This window comes from Carassius gibelio, chromosome A9 (genome assembly GCF_023724105.1).
Source record: "Carassius gibelio isolate Cgi1373 ecotype wild population from Czech Republic chromosome A9, carGib1.2-hapl.c, whole genome shotgun sequence".
NCBI classification, from domain to species: domain Eukaryota; kingdom Metazoa; phylum Chordata; class Actinopteri; order Cypriniformes; family Cyprinidae; genus Carassius; species Carassius gibelio.
In genome coordinates, this window is record NC_068379.1 from 6,203,626 (window position 1) to 6,220,353 (window position 16,728).

Genomic DNA, 16,728 nt, shown 5'->3' on the forward strand with positions numbered 1-16,728 from the left:
AATTACCATTGTTTATTTCTATACCAAATGTCATACACTTGCAATGAAGCTAAAAATATAAACAACTACATCATTGTGTTGATATCCTATATTTTTACAATAAAACTTACGACAAACATGTCTTCTAATATCCTCAGTTGTTGCATATACCCAGCTGAAACGAACACATTTGTACACTATTTTCCTTGAAGCCATTGTGCGAGTTCACTTTAAGACCGCGTGCTTTATATACATGTTGCTGCTGATTGGACTGCAGTTCTGACACACCCACCAAACAAGAGAAAACGCATCTCAAACCCTGTTGCACACCGGTGCACGCCGTTTCCAGGAAACATGACGTTCAACCCGGAAACCGTAGCAGAACATGCCCCATATTTAAAATTTAAAAAGGGTGGGGCTTAAGCAGGATTTCATTGGAAAATCATGATGTACTTTTAATAAAAGATTGCACGGTCAATTATTTTTTTAATAAAATGCAACATATGCATGGATGGATATTTAATGATCATTTCAATAACATGAATTTAGACAGTAGATGTGAATTTTCTTTTTCTGCTCACTCATCAGTGGTTAAGCATTTTTTTTTTTATATAAAATATGTGCAGTACATCTTTACTACTAGCTGTAATCATAATTACGTTTTTAAAGCAATAAGCATTACAGTATTTTAATAATAACATGTTTCACCAATCTGTGTAAATCTGCAGACTTTGGTGATAAAGCAGTATCTAAAAATGAACAATGGAATCTGCTTCTGATATAGTGTTTATGAACTTGCGAAGTGAACAAATATGATGCAAACTGAAATAAATCAATGGTAATTTAATCTGGTCATAAGTCTCAGCTGCATTTTGCAAATTATTTACTGAGCCAACTTGCATTCACCAGCATAGCTGATGCTTTAAATGAAGTCCAGGTGCCTGGGCTGTGCAGCATTATCAAACTGGATAGAGAATGACCGTACTCGACCACGGCTGCCAAAATAAATGAAACGTCATATACGATGTGTAAATCACACACACTTGAGAATAGTGTATTACATGGACTGTCTGCTGCCATTAGTGACATCATCACATCAAAAGCCATCTCCTTGAAATAGCTTTACTTTATAACACATACCACCCGGTTATAGAGAGGAAAAAACTGTAAAAGCCCTGTCTGGATATCTCTTTTACGGACAGGCCGCATTGGTTTCTCAAAGAGTGCCAGGCAAAGATTGGACACCAATCTGTATTTCCCTTTCACTCGAAGGGCAGACTGAAGATGACTTTAGGTTTCTCCGAATATCACTTTACAATAGCAATCGCCCTCCAGCAAGGAAAGCAACAGAGAAACGAGTAAATCAGCAGTTGGCCCAACTCCCCCGGTGTACACTCAGTGTGTACACATGCCAACTGGTACTTTAAACTAATAGATTCCCTGGCACTTGTGGACAAAGTGAAGCAGAGCTTATGTTTCAGACAGACATGTAATAAAATTATAATCCTCTTCTCGCTCATATTACAATGGAATTGCATTAGTTAGTGAAGACTGACATATACCGCTGGCTTTTGCTGGCATCGCATGCACATTTCCTGAATAGGTGCATGTGGTTTCTCTATCAAATCTCACACTCTTCATTATGATTGACAAAATTAGAGTGGGTTCTGTTTGCGAGAGCTCCATTAGAGTCTGAACGGCAGAAAGCCGAGAGGGCATGGAGAAAAGATGTACTTATGTGCTGCTTGCTGTCAAGTTCACATTTGTACCAACTGACACAAACGAAGCTCTGACTGATCTCAGACGACTGTGCTCTTCGGGGCTTGATACCACTACAAGTACACTTTATTTCAAGCACTTTATTTCAATAATAAGCTAATGCTAATTGTTATCCATTCTTGGTGAATGTTTTTGGAAACCATCTAAATTAAATTGACATTGATTTAACTTATTTAGTAACAGTGTTGGGGAGCAAGTAACTAAAATAGCATCCCAAATTATTAAATAAATACAGTTTTTTGGTAGCATAACAATAGCTTAGCCGCTTTAAGAAGTGCAGCTTTTTCAGTAGCAGTGAAGCATGATAAAATACTAGATCACCGAGTTTTGTCAAAGTGTATTGCAAAATGATTTAATACTTTAAAAAAATTATCTAGTAAAGAGCTGTTAAGTGTGATGAATTTGATTGAAATCCCTTCATGTAAACAAATTGATCCATAAAAAATAAAAGAAATAAAAAATAGGATAACAACATTTAGCTGTGATCCCTTGTGAAGAAAGTATACTCCAGCAATCCTTTAAAAAACTGAATGTAATGGATTCGAACACTTAACTGCATAATATTTGCAATTAAATGCAAACATATTATAGGTTTGATTTATATAAAATTAAATTAGCTAAACTTTAGAATGCTTTGTGACCAACTTATGTAGGACTACATTAGATCTCTGTAATGAATCAATCTTTGAATTATGGTTAAAGTTTTCTGCTGAATACACTGACAAATATATATTGATACTGTCATTATTATTTATGTAACATACTTAAATATATTTGTAATTATACATTTATAAATTTGTAATTAACTACATTTAAACTATATTAACTTTAAATGTAAAAATGAATAACAAACTACTATAAAACTTACAATAACAATATAATCTAAACTTTTATTTCATTATTATTGCCTTTAGTTTTGTAAAGTATACCTTAAAGAATTGAAGTATATAAATGTACATCCCCAGAGAGCAAGCAGTTTCGGCCCAGATCTGGCCCTCATTTGGCCCGCATGGATTTCACACTGGCCAGATGTGGGCCGAAAACTGCTTGCTGTCTGGGATTCAGTACATTTAAGCACACATATTATTTTACAAGTGATTGCAAGAAAGAAAGAAAGAAAGAAAGAAAGAAATAATTATCTAGAGTTATCTGTAGCTCACTAAATTGCTTCAGTTTATATGTAGCTTGTATTTTCAGAAGCTACAGTTTCAAATCAGCTTACCAACACTGTTCAACAAGCATAAACTTAACCATATTATATTACAAAGAAATACACCACCCAAAACTAAACTGAAGACACAAATCACTCTAAAAAGAAAACTGAAAAAGGCTCATGTTTATACGTGAGGCCCGTGAGCCCACCCTGTTCCCATAATATAGCAGGAAACACTAGAAATGACAAGTGCTTCACCATCTAAGATTTCTTGCTCTAGGCAACAGCGACAACTGTACCCTATCAGTCAATATCTTTTCATCACAGCTTTTAGCACAGAGGAACCATAACCGCTAACCCCGCTGAGGCCATATAACGTGCTAATCCACCTTTATAGAGGGGGTTTCTCTGCACTTTGTACAGCTGGAGACCTTTCACAGTTTCCTTTCAGGGGGAAAAAGACGAAATGAGTTTCAGCATCATGTTGGATATATTGCCTTTCGCTAAAGGCGTTGGCGGAGTGACTTCAGAAACGCATCATAAAAATGTTTCAATAATAAAAATGTGTTTTTCTGCCTGTTTAGTCTCAGTCGATTATGCTACGATGCAGCAGATCTTCTGGCTTCTACTCCAGATTTTTAGAGACAAAAATTAAATGAGGAATTAGGTTATTAACGAATGTTGATGAAGTTTGAGTCAAAACAATCTGTTATATTAGTTTCATTGCTTTGAGATTTCATTTTTTTAATTCCTTTTTGCACAGCTGACTTAAAAATAATAATCGAAAGGTAAAAATGTATTATCTAATTTGTTTAATAATCGTATGTGTGTGTGTGTGTGTGCGTGCATACACATAACTATAGTTTGTTTAAAATATATTGTGTGAGGAAAAAGTGGAATATTATGTAAAATGAAATAAATGGAATTTAATTTTTGTTACTGTACCGGAGCCAACAAAATTGGGTTAATATTATCTGAAAAATATTAACTTTATAAAAGTGTCTCTTTTAAAGTGTCTCTTACATGTGGTTAGAGGTATAAACTAGAAGAGAAACATTTGAAATGTATAAAGATTATTTTAAGTTGTATACGTTTTTTATATATATATATATATATGTAGCACTTTTCACAATATTTTTTTTCAATAGTTTTAGGTAACTTTGTCCTAAAAAAAACAAACAAAAAAATTCACTTAAAACATATTAAATATTTAATTGAATATTTGTACAAAAATACCTACATGATATAAATATGATAAATCAAATTAATGTGAAATAAGACTGCTCATACCATAATATATCATTTTAGTGATACAGATCAATCCTAAATGAAGATTTTACACTGTATGTATAGATATGTTTATATATTTCAGATTTCAAAAACTGGTTCTGCTACACTAACCAAAGAACATTCTTTTAAAACAATGAAACAGTACAGCCACCGATCCTCCCAGAGCGACAGATCAATCCTGTTCTTCATTCAAAAATCTAAAATGGAATTAAAAACACCGCCAATGCCAAGCCAAGTCAGTGCTCAAGAGCAATTTGCACTTCTCATTCTGTTGCTGAGGTAAAGCAGCTTTGGAGAAACGAGGCATTCAAATCCCAAAACTACACCCACCAATCAAGCTCTTATCGGCATCTCTGCAAAGATGCTTTGTACGAATTCAAGAAACAATTGCGTAAAGCCTTCAGAGCAGCACAACACATCGGAGCAGTTCATGTGGGCTGTCGCTGCGCAGACAGAATAATCTGACTGCCTTGAGTAATGAATCCCAGGCTGAGGCCTGATGCAGTTTGGAGAGGCTGTAATAAACAGCGCTGCGTGTTTAAAGAGCTGTCTGTGCAGGGCCGGTTTATATTTACTGGCCTTATCTGAGTGGGCGGCCGCACAGGGAGCGTCCGATGGGCTTTAGCTCTTAATTTGCTTTAACCGGGCCGATTTGTGCTTACACTGGCAGAAGGAGGGCGGCCCATCCGTCAGTGTCACCGCTGCAGAGGCACATTATTTGAAATCATTTTTAAGGGCACAGCTTTCAGCGCAGCATGCTTATCGCTCCAAACTAGGGAGAAGTCCAGAGTAATTCAAGTTAATTCACCTTGAGAACCTGATTTTCGCTCTTAATCATGACAATGGCTACACGTCGACTTAATAAATCCCTGAGCATTCGGCGCATATCTGCAAGGGATTTCCCTTTTCGTTTTAAATCATCTTTACGGCTTTTGTAAAGATTAATGATGCTTTCTCAGTTGAACTCATGAGCATTTAGAAATTAATCTAGCAAATTAGGCCAATTACTCAATTCTCCATAAATGCACTCTACATTAAAAAGCACTTAATATAAAATGCAAATGACCTTTTTGTTTTTTGCTTCATCTTTTACTTGACTTTTCTTTTACTTCTCCTTTGCTTCTAAGAAAAGAAAGCTTTATGTTTAACTGTGCCAACAGTGAAAAAGAACAAGGGGAAACAAGGTTTGGCAGCTATATGGAACAAATTACTGGATTACCTTTAGCAACTGCCAGCAAGTCATTTTAACACATAATAACGTTTAAGGAACGGTTTGGTTCGAGTAACCCTTGAGACCAATACCTGTACAGCTCAACAAATAAACATGGTTATAATCAAAAGTTGCGACCTTGAGGTTTTGACAACAAAATTAAAGTAGCTTGACTTGATCTACGCTGACAAGAAAAACATGCCTTTGGGCTAGGAATTCTCATACATTATTTTATAATGTTTATAATATGTGTTCTCTGTATTTTTTATATAAATGGTAAAAAGTTTGGTATAATTAAGATTTTTTTGGTATGTTTTTGAAAGTGTCTTATGCTTAAAAAGGCTGCATTTATTTGATCAAATAGTATTTCAATTTAAAAGACCTTTTTCTATTTCAGTATATTTTAAAATGTTATATATTCCTGTGAAGTAAAGTTGTATTTTCATCATCATTACTCCAGTCTTCAGTGTCACATGATCCTTCAGAAATCAGTCTGATATCTGTATCATTGTAATATGCTAATATATGCAAATGTGCTATTCATTCTAATATTTGACACTCATTTAATATCAATTATTTATTGTGTTCAGTTATTTATAATGGGTCTTCTCATTATTATAAATGTTGAGTTTTTGATTTCTTTTCCAAAACTGTGTTCAGCACTGAAAATTGAAGAAACAAAATATGTTTTAGTAAATCAGCATATCAGAATGATTTCTGAAGGATCATGTGACATTGAAGACTGGAGCAATGATGCTAAAATGTCGGCTTTGGTTAAAGGAATAAATCATATTTTAAAATATATTCAAATAGAAATCAGTAATTTTAAATTGTAATATATCACAGTATCACTCTTTTTTTACCATCTTTTTGATCAAATAGATGCAGCCTTGATGAGCTTAAGAGACCATTTTCAAAAATGTAAATAATAAATTTTCACCGGTATAAATTAGTATTTAAAAATTAAAATGTAATTTGAACGGTATTAGTTAAACTCATATTAAGTATATACTGTATAGTATAATTAAGTGGCATTTCGGCTCCTCACAGCATGTACTCTCTGTTCTCTTCTTTTCCACTAACAATTATGGATTAGGTCTGCAGCACTCACCCCATGGGATGGGGATGATATCCAGCCCAGCTCCCCTTGGCTTGCTTTGGAGTCCAACAGGTTAACTAGAAAATGAGAGAGAAGGGGAGAGAAACAAATAAGCAGTCAGCCCTTTATAGATTGGGTTTCACCCCCCGCCACACGTCCACCCGGACCGGGACATGTCTCTCAGTGTGCAGCGTCCCAATCAACACAGTATTTACTCAGCTGCACTGCTTTATGCCACAATCCAATTAAACAAACAATGGAGTCAATGGATTCATGCTTCAAACAAGTGTTTTTTCAGTTAGCCGCACAAGCTTTAAACGGCCGGAGAAAAGTTACCCTCGTTACCCCGTGCATGACGGGATCGTTAACATCTGACCCATCTTTGATCCTTTGAGTTTCTGAGTATTATTTCACTGATAATCATCTCTAACAAGGCGAACAAATCACAAATGGTTTCTTTTATCTGACAAGCACCATCCGAAAGGATTCAATATTTTAAAGCGATGTGTTGATAAGAGATTATAGCTAGACATGATTGTTTTTTTAAACATTTAACCCCCATTTAAGATGACGTTGTAACTGCATAATAACACACATGAGTACTGAGCAATATTAAATACTAGTAGGTTAAGATTAGGATTAAGGTTTGGTTCAGGTTTAGTTACTAATTATTGCATAAATTACAACTATGACTATAAAAGTTCATGTAACATGCAACTTTTTTTTTTACTCACTAACATGGTATAATAACTTTAATTAATTAATAAAATAATAATGATAATAATAATAATTATAATAATAATAATAATAATAATAATAATAATAATAATAATAATAATAATAATAATAATAAACATTTATTCAATTCTGTACTGTTTAAAATATAATTTGTTCACAACACATTTAGTTCCAAAACACTTTTGCAGTTAACTTTGTTAATATATATATATATATATATATATATGTATATGTATATATATATATATATATATATATATATATATATATATATATATATATATATATATATATATATATATATATATATATAATATTTATGCATGAGTAACTACATGATATACACATGATAAATGAAATTAATATGATATAAGGCATAACATAGGACTTTAGTAATACTGATCAAATCTTAAATAAATAGTCCAGAACAATATATATAGTTATTTAATTGGTTTATTTAACATATTATGAATTTATTTAACAATATAAATAAGTAACGCCTTTCAAAAAAATGTATTAAATAATAAGTATTTGAAATTGAAAATAAATATACTCAATGGATATATTCTTTATTTTCCCTTCATATTTTGCTTATTAAAGTTTTTTTTCTAATTCATGCGATATAAATATTGGAAAATTGTCAGATGTTATTGTTTTATTTAACTCACACCCTCTTTAATCTGAATCTGTCTTTGTATTCAATATTTATTTATATTTGTGAATACATTTAGATTTTTAGTCACCACAATATTAAATCCTTGTCCAATCCAATCAATTAAAATTAAGGAAACAAGAACAACAACAACAACAAAAGATACAAATCAATGGAAAATGAAAGGTAAAACAACGAGAGACGACAGACAGGAAAGGAAAGTGCATTATTAAAGATAAAGGCTGGCTGGCTGCATGGCGTGCTGCAGCCGAGAAGGTCGTGACAAGCTCTTGACATCTCAGTGACAGCGACTCCTGTTTGATTGAGCAAGGCTTCTACAGAGAACAAAAGCCTCCGTCGGCGTACAGTAAACACATAATCTCAGCTGACATGTGGGCCACTCAGCAGGGCGTCTATGGCCCCTACTATAGCTGTGTCACTCATTCTCCCTACAGCGATGGCCTTAAAACACCCAGCCAAACCACAAATGGACATATGGGACATGGATGACATAAAGCTTTCTTTTCTAAAAGTGCCTTCAAACATATACTTATTTTCTTATCACAAAGCGTGACATGATGTCTGAGTCAGAGCCAGTACACCTTCTAAACATAAGACATTTGTTTCTATACCAGTCAGAGATTTGGACACATTTAGCCTATTCATCCTTTATTTATTTTTATTAACTCATTTATTACTTTCCACATTAAAGAGCAATAGTGAAGTCATCAAAATGATAAAATAACAAAATATTTGAATATGGAAATTTGGTAGTGATCAAAAACATTACATAAACATTGAGCAGCTTCAACTTTTCAGTGACCAAAACATGTAAATATCTCCTATTTGAGATTTTTCTCTGGAACACTCTGGAAATTCACTCAACCAAATTCATGTATTAATTTTTCTGAAAATGTCTGTCATATGAACGTGAACTGACAGTCACCACTTATAAGCTACTACTGAACATTGTAGAAACGTTATTTTCTGTAAAGTTACTTTGCAATGATTTGTATCGTAAAAAGCGCTATACAAATAAACTTCAATTGAATTGAATCTAGATAAATTTTTTATGACTACTTTTATTGTTTATCTTTATTATGTATTTACTTTATTAATGATTATTTGAATATTATTATAAATTATTATTACTGCATAATTTATTAAATAAAATAAAAAATTTTAGAGACCAAAATGTGACAAGGAAGCAGTTTTTTTTTTTTTCGGAATGTTTATGGGAATAATGTGAACTTTGTGAAATTTTCTTTGCAGTATTTAATTTGTAACTTTTTTTTTACTTGTTTACTTGTTATAAATAGTCTATTGTTTTTCATTCATCAAATTACAAATAAAAATAGAAAATTAAAACAATTAGATGAATGATTTTACTTGTAAATATCTAACTGACTGAATTATATATATGTGTGTGTGTGTGTGTGTGTGTGTGATTAAAAAAAAGTTTTTGTATTTTAGTTTTGTACAAAATACAGGATTTCATATTTCATATTAAATTAAATTAAATTAAATTAAATTAAATTAAATTAAATTAAATTAAATTAAATTAAATTAAATTAAATTTTGTAAAGAAATTCATACACAGAAAATGTGTATTTGCCTACCAAACTAATTTCAAACATTAAATTATATTTTTTTCTTCGATAGATGAGAAGGTTTTAAAGATCGTGAGAAGCATAATTCATTCATTCAATTTTGACTTCTATAGTCCACATATGAGGGGTGAGGAGTGTGTGTTACAGACCCATTATCAAATTCCAGCAGAAAATGGCAGCGCACCTGAGCGCTAGCCAAACAGCTGGCTGTTCTCATACTGTAGATGATCCCTATTAACTATAATAAAGCTATCTGCTTATTTCAGATAATGACAGCTAACATCCAGCTCCGTTGGTTCCAATTTAAATTTCTCAATGAGCCGAGCCCACATCTCAAATTGAGCCGACCAGGGAAATTTGAGACCATAAAATTAGAAAGCTACATGGGTGAGGCGAATTCCTGCAGCTGTAAGAGAAGGAAATCACAGCCAACGTCATTCCCACCCTCTCCACCAAAACACAAAGCAGAGGGCTGGTTATGAACAGCTGATCCAACGGCCATCTCATCCAACCAACCACACCAGACAACACAGATAGATCAATAGAGGAGCGAGACAATAATCTAGGACTCCAACCACAGGCCGCCAAGGGGGTTCTGTCTCTCTAATGCATCATCCCGGCACTACTAGCTATTGTTTTCCTTTCATCTGTACATGGCACATTGATCGCACACATTAAGAGTGCTGAAAAAGAGACAATGGTAATGTTTCATTCACAAACTATCTAAGATAGATCGTTCTTCTCGAACAGCTCAACGTGAAATGTATTTGTTGAGTGACTAATGACAAATTACTTATTTTAGCTGAAGCATCTTTTAATGGGGCAAATGTAAAAACATTTAAAATCAACTCACAAACCGGTCTAACCACCATATTTTGATATAATAAACATGCAGAAAAGTGACAGTACCTCAAATATATTTACATTGAGATCATAATATTGAATTTAACAAAAGAAGACCATAAGTCTGTGTTAAAAATACTCCATTAATTTTACCCATCAACCTAGAGATAAAATAGATATACACTTAAATTCAAATGCATCATAATTTCACTTTTATATCATACTATGGATAGCTGCCATTAAATACTGTAAGTATGAATATACATTTACATTTAAAGGCATAATAATTTTGCTTTCATTTCATATTACGCGTAGCTGACATGAAATATTTTAAGTAAGCAGAAATGTCCTGTTGTGAAAAATCCATTTAAAGCAACATGTTAAGCTTTTTTCTTAAAAAAATAAAAAAGGCATCATTTATGACCTTGTATTTACTACACAAATTAATTAGTCACAATGCAGGAACATTTCAAATGAACTGGAAATAAACTCATAATAATAATAAAAAAAACATATATATATATATATATATATATATATATATATATATATATATATATATATATATATATATAATTTATTTGTTTTTATATATATATATATATATATATATATATATATATATATATATATATATATATACTGTTACTTATTTAAGATTTTCTTTAAAAAATGTTTTGTGGCAACAACCTACATGCTGAATAAATATCATCACTCCAATATCTTGTTTGTAAAAAAAAAAAAACACATAAAGTGTGTTACAAATCGTCATTTTACAATGCCTTGTCACATAACTCTTAGGATTTCACTGTATTTGAAGCGATAGGTATAAAGCTCTCGCAGGAAACAGCTACTAACCTTGAACTTAGCTGTGATCACGGCTGTCGATTACGATCAGAATGAGATTTGCACGGGTAGAAGAGAACCATATGGCCCATAAATGGCACAGCGCCTTCACTTCTCGCTATCTTTGTCACCTCTCAGGTAGTTAATTAAATCTGTTATTGAATTAAGATGAGAGACAGGTGTCTGAACACCTCAGAACCGTCGGGTCCTGGGACGGCAGTGGAGCTGATGCCTGGCTTTATTAAAATCTGACTGTGGGGGTATAAGACACATGGCGGATTATTTTCAAAGGGTTTTCCAGTGAGAACAAGAGGCCGCGATATGTGTGTCCAAAATATCCACTGCTGCTCCAATGATCCCTTTTCTCACCCAGACTAAATCCTGCCCTGCAGCTGGTCTACCCTTACCAAGGGTCCCCACGAACCCCAAAACCTTTCTGAGAGGTCAATACTTGTAAAGGAGGTTATTGCAATGATTATGGCTTCCTTCCAAGTCAATCCATATTTTGGGTTTTAGATTCAAGAGCCGTCTGGATTTGGTGCCCCTGCTTTAATAATTCCCCAACTCAACTATCTGAAAAACCCAAAATAAACACATTCAAATGGAGAAACAAAAGCAAATTGAATTCCTGCGGCTTGATCGAAGCTTCCGCACATAGTGGCCATGATGGCAATGAAGTATTAACCTCTACGCCATGAATAATTCAGTCGAGTCTCAGGGTGTCTGCCTCAGCTCCTCCGAATGCTTACAGCTTTTCTGTCCACCATCTCCATCCAAAATCCACCCATCAGCTGGACCACACATGTTACTGTTATACTGATGATTCGATATGCATTGCATGCGTTTGTACATTTAAGCAAATTTCCAAATGTCTAAAAGAGTAGGATCACTTGCAAAACATTAGCCGTCCCGTCTGGAAACTACAGTGCACCATGACATCACCCCACAGCATGTCGTGCTGCCATCACATAGTCTGAGCGAGCGAAGCGCTGTGGCTTGCAAACTGCGCCATCTTGGCAACAAGCTAGAAAATGGAAACCTTAGTAACGTAGTTGTGTTGTATGATTCATTTACATCTAAATTGATGCTTTTGGCAGATGCTTTATTCTGGAGTTGATGGGCTTTGGGGAGATTTCCTGAGATATTTCAGGGAGACTTTTGTTGTTTTAGTTGAAATCGGCGAGTAAGGACTCCGTCGTGAGCGTATGGAAGAAAGGAGAGGTGATATACATTACACTAGACTACTCCCAAAATTTTACCCGCCGCAAACATAGGACTCACATAGGCCAAGCTACAGTAACTGGCAGAAAGATTCATTTGATTCTTTAAACAAAAGTATGTTTCACCAGGAAGAGTCCCCAGATCCAAAAGAGGAAGAAGAAGAAGAATTCCCTGGTGTTTTTTTTTTTTTTTTTTTAATGCCATGTGTTGTTGTAAAAAAAATATATATTAATAATAAAATAAAATAAAATAACACTGGCATTAAGCCTGCTGCTACTAGTTGAGAATATTACCATTATTAATTAAATACATTTTAAATCAGAAGATGATGTATTTTAAGCATTAAAAAAAATGTAAGTTAAAAATCTCAACTTTTACATGAGATAGAATTTTAATTTGCTTTAATTTTTGAGCAAAAAAAAAAAAAAAAAAGCAAAATGTGAGTGCATCTATGCTGTGTGCATCTACAGGACTATGTAAGTAGGCCTCAAGTTACTTTGTTGTTTCCAAACACAGACTATAGGAAGAAATTCAGTAAAAGTAGACAAGAAAATGTATAACTCAGCTGCTTGGATATTCAGAAGTATTATTGTTATTATTATTGTTGTTGTTGTATGTGGGTGTCGTTTATGGATGTTGTAGGCTACAGTTAACTGGCCTAGAAGTTTCAGTACATAAATTGTAGGCAACCCCAACTTTGTAATAGCCACCAGCTGTAGCTTTTAAAATTTATTTGCATGCTTAATTTTGCTGAGTTAAATTAAATTGGAATAGTCACATGTTTCGCTTTCTTCTCTGTCTTCAAAGACACATACAGTTTGTAACACACTCGTTGACCGCGAGAATGAGTTCGCAATGGGGTGCGCTCTACAAGGATCTGGTTATTACAATTAATTCCATGCAATAGAGACTTAGCTTTAAAGTTTTTTTTATTTTATTTTTTTTATTTTATTGTATTTTTATGTTTGATGTTAAGGGTGAAAGTGCACAGCTCCTGTAGTAAATCGTCCTTCAGATCGAGCAGAGACGTCTAATATGAAAAGTCATTGGTGTCAGGTCAATAAACAGTTCTATGGGATAGACTAAAATCACATAATAGCCTACATATAAACACACACACAAATAAAAATTAAAAAAAAAATAATAATAAGAAAAAGAGTTTTCAAACTCCACTAGTAGGCTATAATTAATTTCTTGAACAAAAGAGGTAAATAGAGTCTATCTTCGCATCGATAGCCTATATAATATAACTTTAGAATTTTTTCCTGTATTAAAGCTCGTTGTGTACGTGTATTATTCTAAGAAAGGGGGTAATTAGGGACATGAAATGTATAGTTGAAGATCTTTATTTAATCAAATCATAATTTGACTGCGTCAATAGGCTGCACGAAGTTCGGGAGGTGAGCCGCAATTATACCAGAGGTCTTCGAACTGGCCTCTGAAGCTCAACACGTTCAGTTATTTATTAAAAATGTATATATGATCTTATTCATTAAGATCATATTAGTAGATTATAAACAGCACAATGGTACTGTTTTAGGTCATTGCAATCTGTAACAAAAATAAAAAATAAAAATAATAATAATGCACTTGCGCCAAATTATACCAATAGCTGCGGCTCTATACTGACACTCTCTGGTGAAAAACATGTCCCGTTACATACTTTTTTTCAGCAAAAAGGTAATTCAAAGCCCATAAATCCCAATAAGAGAGAAAAGCCGCTCTGCTCCACAGAACAGACAGCTGAAACATCACGAGACATCCTCTGAGCTGACAGCACATGAGCGCATCTTATCTTTCTACAAAGATCATCCTACACTCTGATACAAACATACTTATTCTAAACCCAATCATAGCAAACTGGCCTGAATATGTGTTTCATATCAAACATAAAGCCACACAACTAAACGAATCTTCCCATCTTCTGTATCTCTTCACTGAATAAGATTAACAAAAGTCTTTATTTTTTTTCTCTATAACTAGACCGAATATAGTCAAGAGCACCTTAAGTTTATTAATGCTAATAAACAGGCATGTATATAGAATATGTGACAACAATACAAACGGAAACTTTTATAATTTGTATAATGATGTGCTATACACAAATGTTTAATGTCTCACGTCTCATTTCCCCATCCCCCGTGATGGAAAACTTTATTTCTCAGAACGAGACAAACAATGCTAATTACTAATTACGCATGAGATAGGCTACATAAAAACGGGGTGCACACGCATTTAAAGCATATAATAAGAAATAAAACATAGGCCCTATCCGTTATTTTGGTCTTTACAAGTGTCTACATCTCGATCCCGCCGCTTCTTGAAGTGTTTCACAAAGAATACAGTGTCCTAGAAATGACAACCGTTTTGTTAAAAATAAATTGCATCTCTAACTAACTTCGCTGGGTTCAAATTTTGACATGCTTAATATTTTAAGTTATTGACTTTAAAGACTATTTCGATTGTAGCCTACTCACTTGATCACTTTATTTGAAATCTCATTAGTTTGTAGGCCTTTACTGGCGTTATACAGGTTATCCAATAGGCCATATATGTGATTGAAAATGATAATAATAATAAAAGAAGAAGCTCAACACGTGTGCTACCATGTTTAAGTTAGACTGATCGTGATGAATAGCAGTTAACGGAAACAACTTCGGCACCAATAAACTCTACCTAATATTTCGGAGTAAAATCTGAATGCAGCTTATAACAGTAAAAATAAACAAACAAAAATATGATTTACGTTAACATCAACGCGTATTGTTTTAAGTAAAAAATAACTAACTAAATAAAAATAGCCTAAATAAAAAAAGGAAGAAGACTAGAAGAAGAAGAGGACGAGGATATATTAATAGGCTATGTGACAGACACCCAGTGGCAGGTAAATATCTGCTGACCCAAATGGCGCATTTGAAGCAAAGTAGCTATATCCAATAAGTTTAAGTATTTCACGTATTAAAACAAAAGCACGGTGCCACTGAATAAACTCGGCGCACAAACTTACTACATGCCTTATAGCTTGACTATATAAAATATAGCGACAAAATAATTTAAGCAATCGAATAAATCAAAAGCACAAAGTGTCCTCACATACAGCCTATTTTAAGATTACGCGGTATGCTCGTTTGATTTTCGGACTGGATTTTGCGCTCAGTCGTTGCGCGCTCGTGATCGATCGATCGTTTCAAAACAAGCTTTTATGATGTAGCTCAAGCGACCCTAACAAACAACAATAAACAGCAGCATACTGAAAGTTTAATCTGCAGCGATACCTTTGCATCCATTTCTCGCGCAAGCAATTCAATGCGTCTCGCGCAGAACTGCGATAGTACTATTATTGATTCATTTGGAGCAGCTGCTTTGACATAAAGTGGACGAGCAAGCGTTTAAGCAACATGATCGAATTCGCTGCGGCTTATTGGATGAGCTTCGATGGTAGCTATTCCCTTCGATTTCATTTTGCCCTGTCAAAGCTGAGCAGAAATAACCCGTCTGGTCCAGCGCAAGTCAATTAACAGTATTGTAAAGACAGAGTCTATGACACGCAGAGATGAGGTATAATATGCCTCTTACTCCAGACGTTGTCTTACCTTCATTGGATGGATGAATAATGAATTCTGCGATGGAAATAAACGTGGAGAGGAAATTGAAAAGTGTTAAGGTTTTGCAATCCATGATAGCAGTTGAGGGGGCAAAACAAGGTACATAACTCCATGAAGCATGCCACTCATGTGAGGGCTTCTGTTCCGACACAAGTTACCATTCTCGGCTCAGAGGCTGATGTCAAGTTTGACACCGGAGACGAGGAGGAGTCTCTCTCTCTCTCTCTTTCTCTCTCTCTCTCTCTCTCTCTCTATCTCTCTCTCTCTCTCTGTCTCTCTCTCCTCACTTCCCTTTTTCGCTGGGTCCTACACACCAGACAGCGCGGTTTATTGGACCAGCAGGTTCAACAGAGGTCATGTCATCTCGCGGAAATTGAAGGGAAGACAAAAACACAAGAGGAAGCTCATCAAATTCCCGTTATTATATGTCACACCGTGGAATTTACGCACTTCCTTTGCCTTAAAAACAGCACTAAGCTCTAGACATTTGTCACCAAAGCCAGAGCTTCAATGGCTTTCTTTGGGCAAATACATGTTATGGTCAAACGTACAATGTTCAGCCTAGAATAACTAAGTAATACTAATAATATACATTGATGCTGTTTTATTGAGCAAATAGGTCTCAGACATTAACGGCATTAATATTCCTACAGTAATACTACAGTATGTAGGCTGCACACTGTCATATTAGGCATTTAAAACT

General features: G+C 34.2%; 1 protein-coding gene across 1 annotated transcript in view; it reads right to left on the reverse strand.

Moving 5' to 3' along the window:
- The window catches only part of LOC128019531 (ephrin type-A receptor 3-like), a 97,884-nt gene extending 81,677 nt beyond the window's left edge, over positions 1–16,207 (reverse strand). The window contains exons 1-2 of the mRNA XM_052605571.1: positions 16,014–16,207; positions 6,523–6,587 (exon numbers count right to left, since the gene is read on the reverse strand). Of these exons, the coding sequence (XP_052461531.1) occupies positions 6,523–6,587; positions 16,014–16,098 (150 nt within the window). The 5' untranslated portion in view covers positions 16,099–16,207. The remainder of the gene's footprint in view (positions 1–6,522; positions 6,588–16,013) is intronic.
- Between the last annotated feature and the right edge of the window lie 521 nt (positions 16,208–16,728).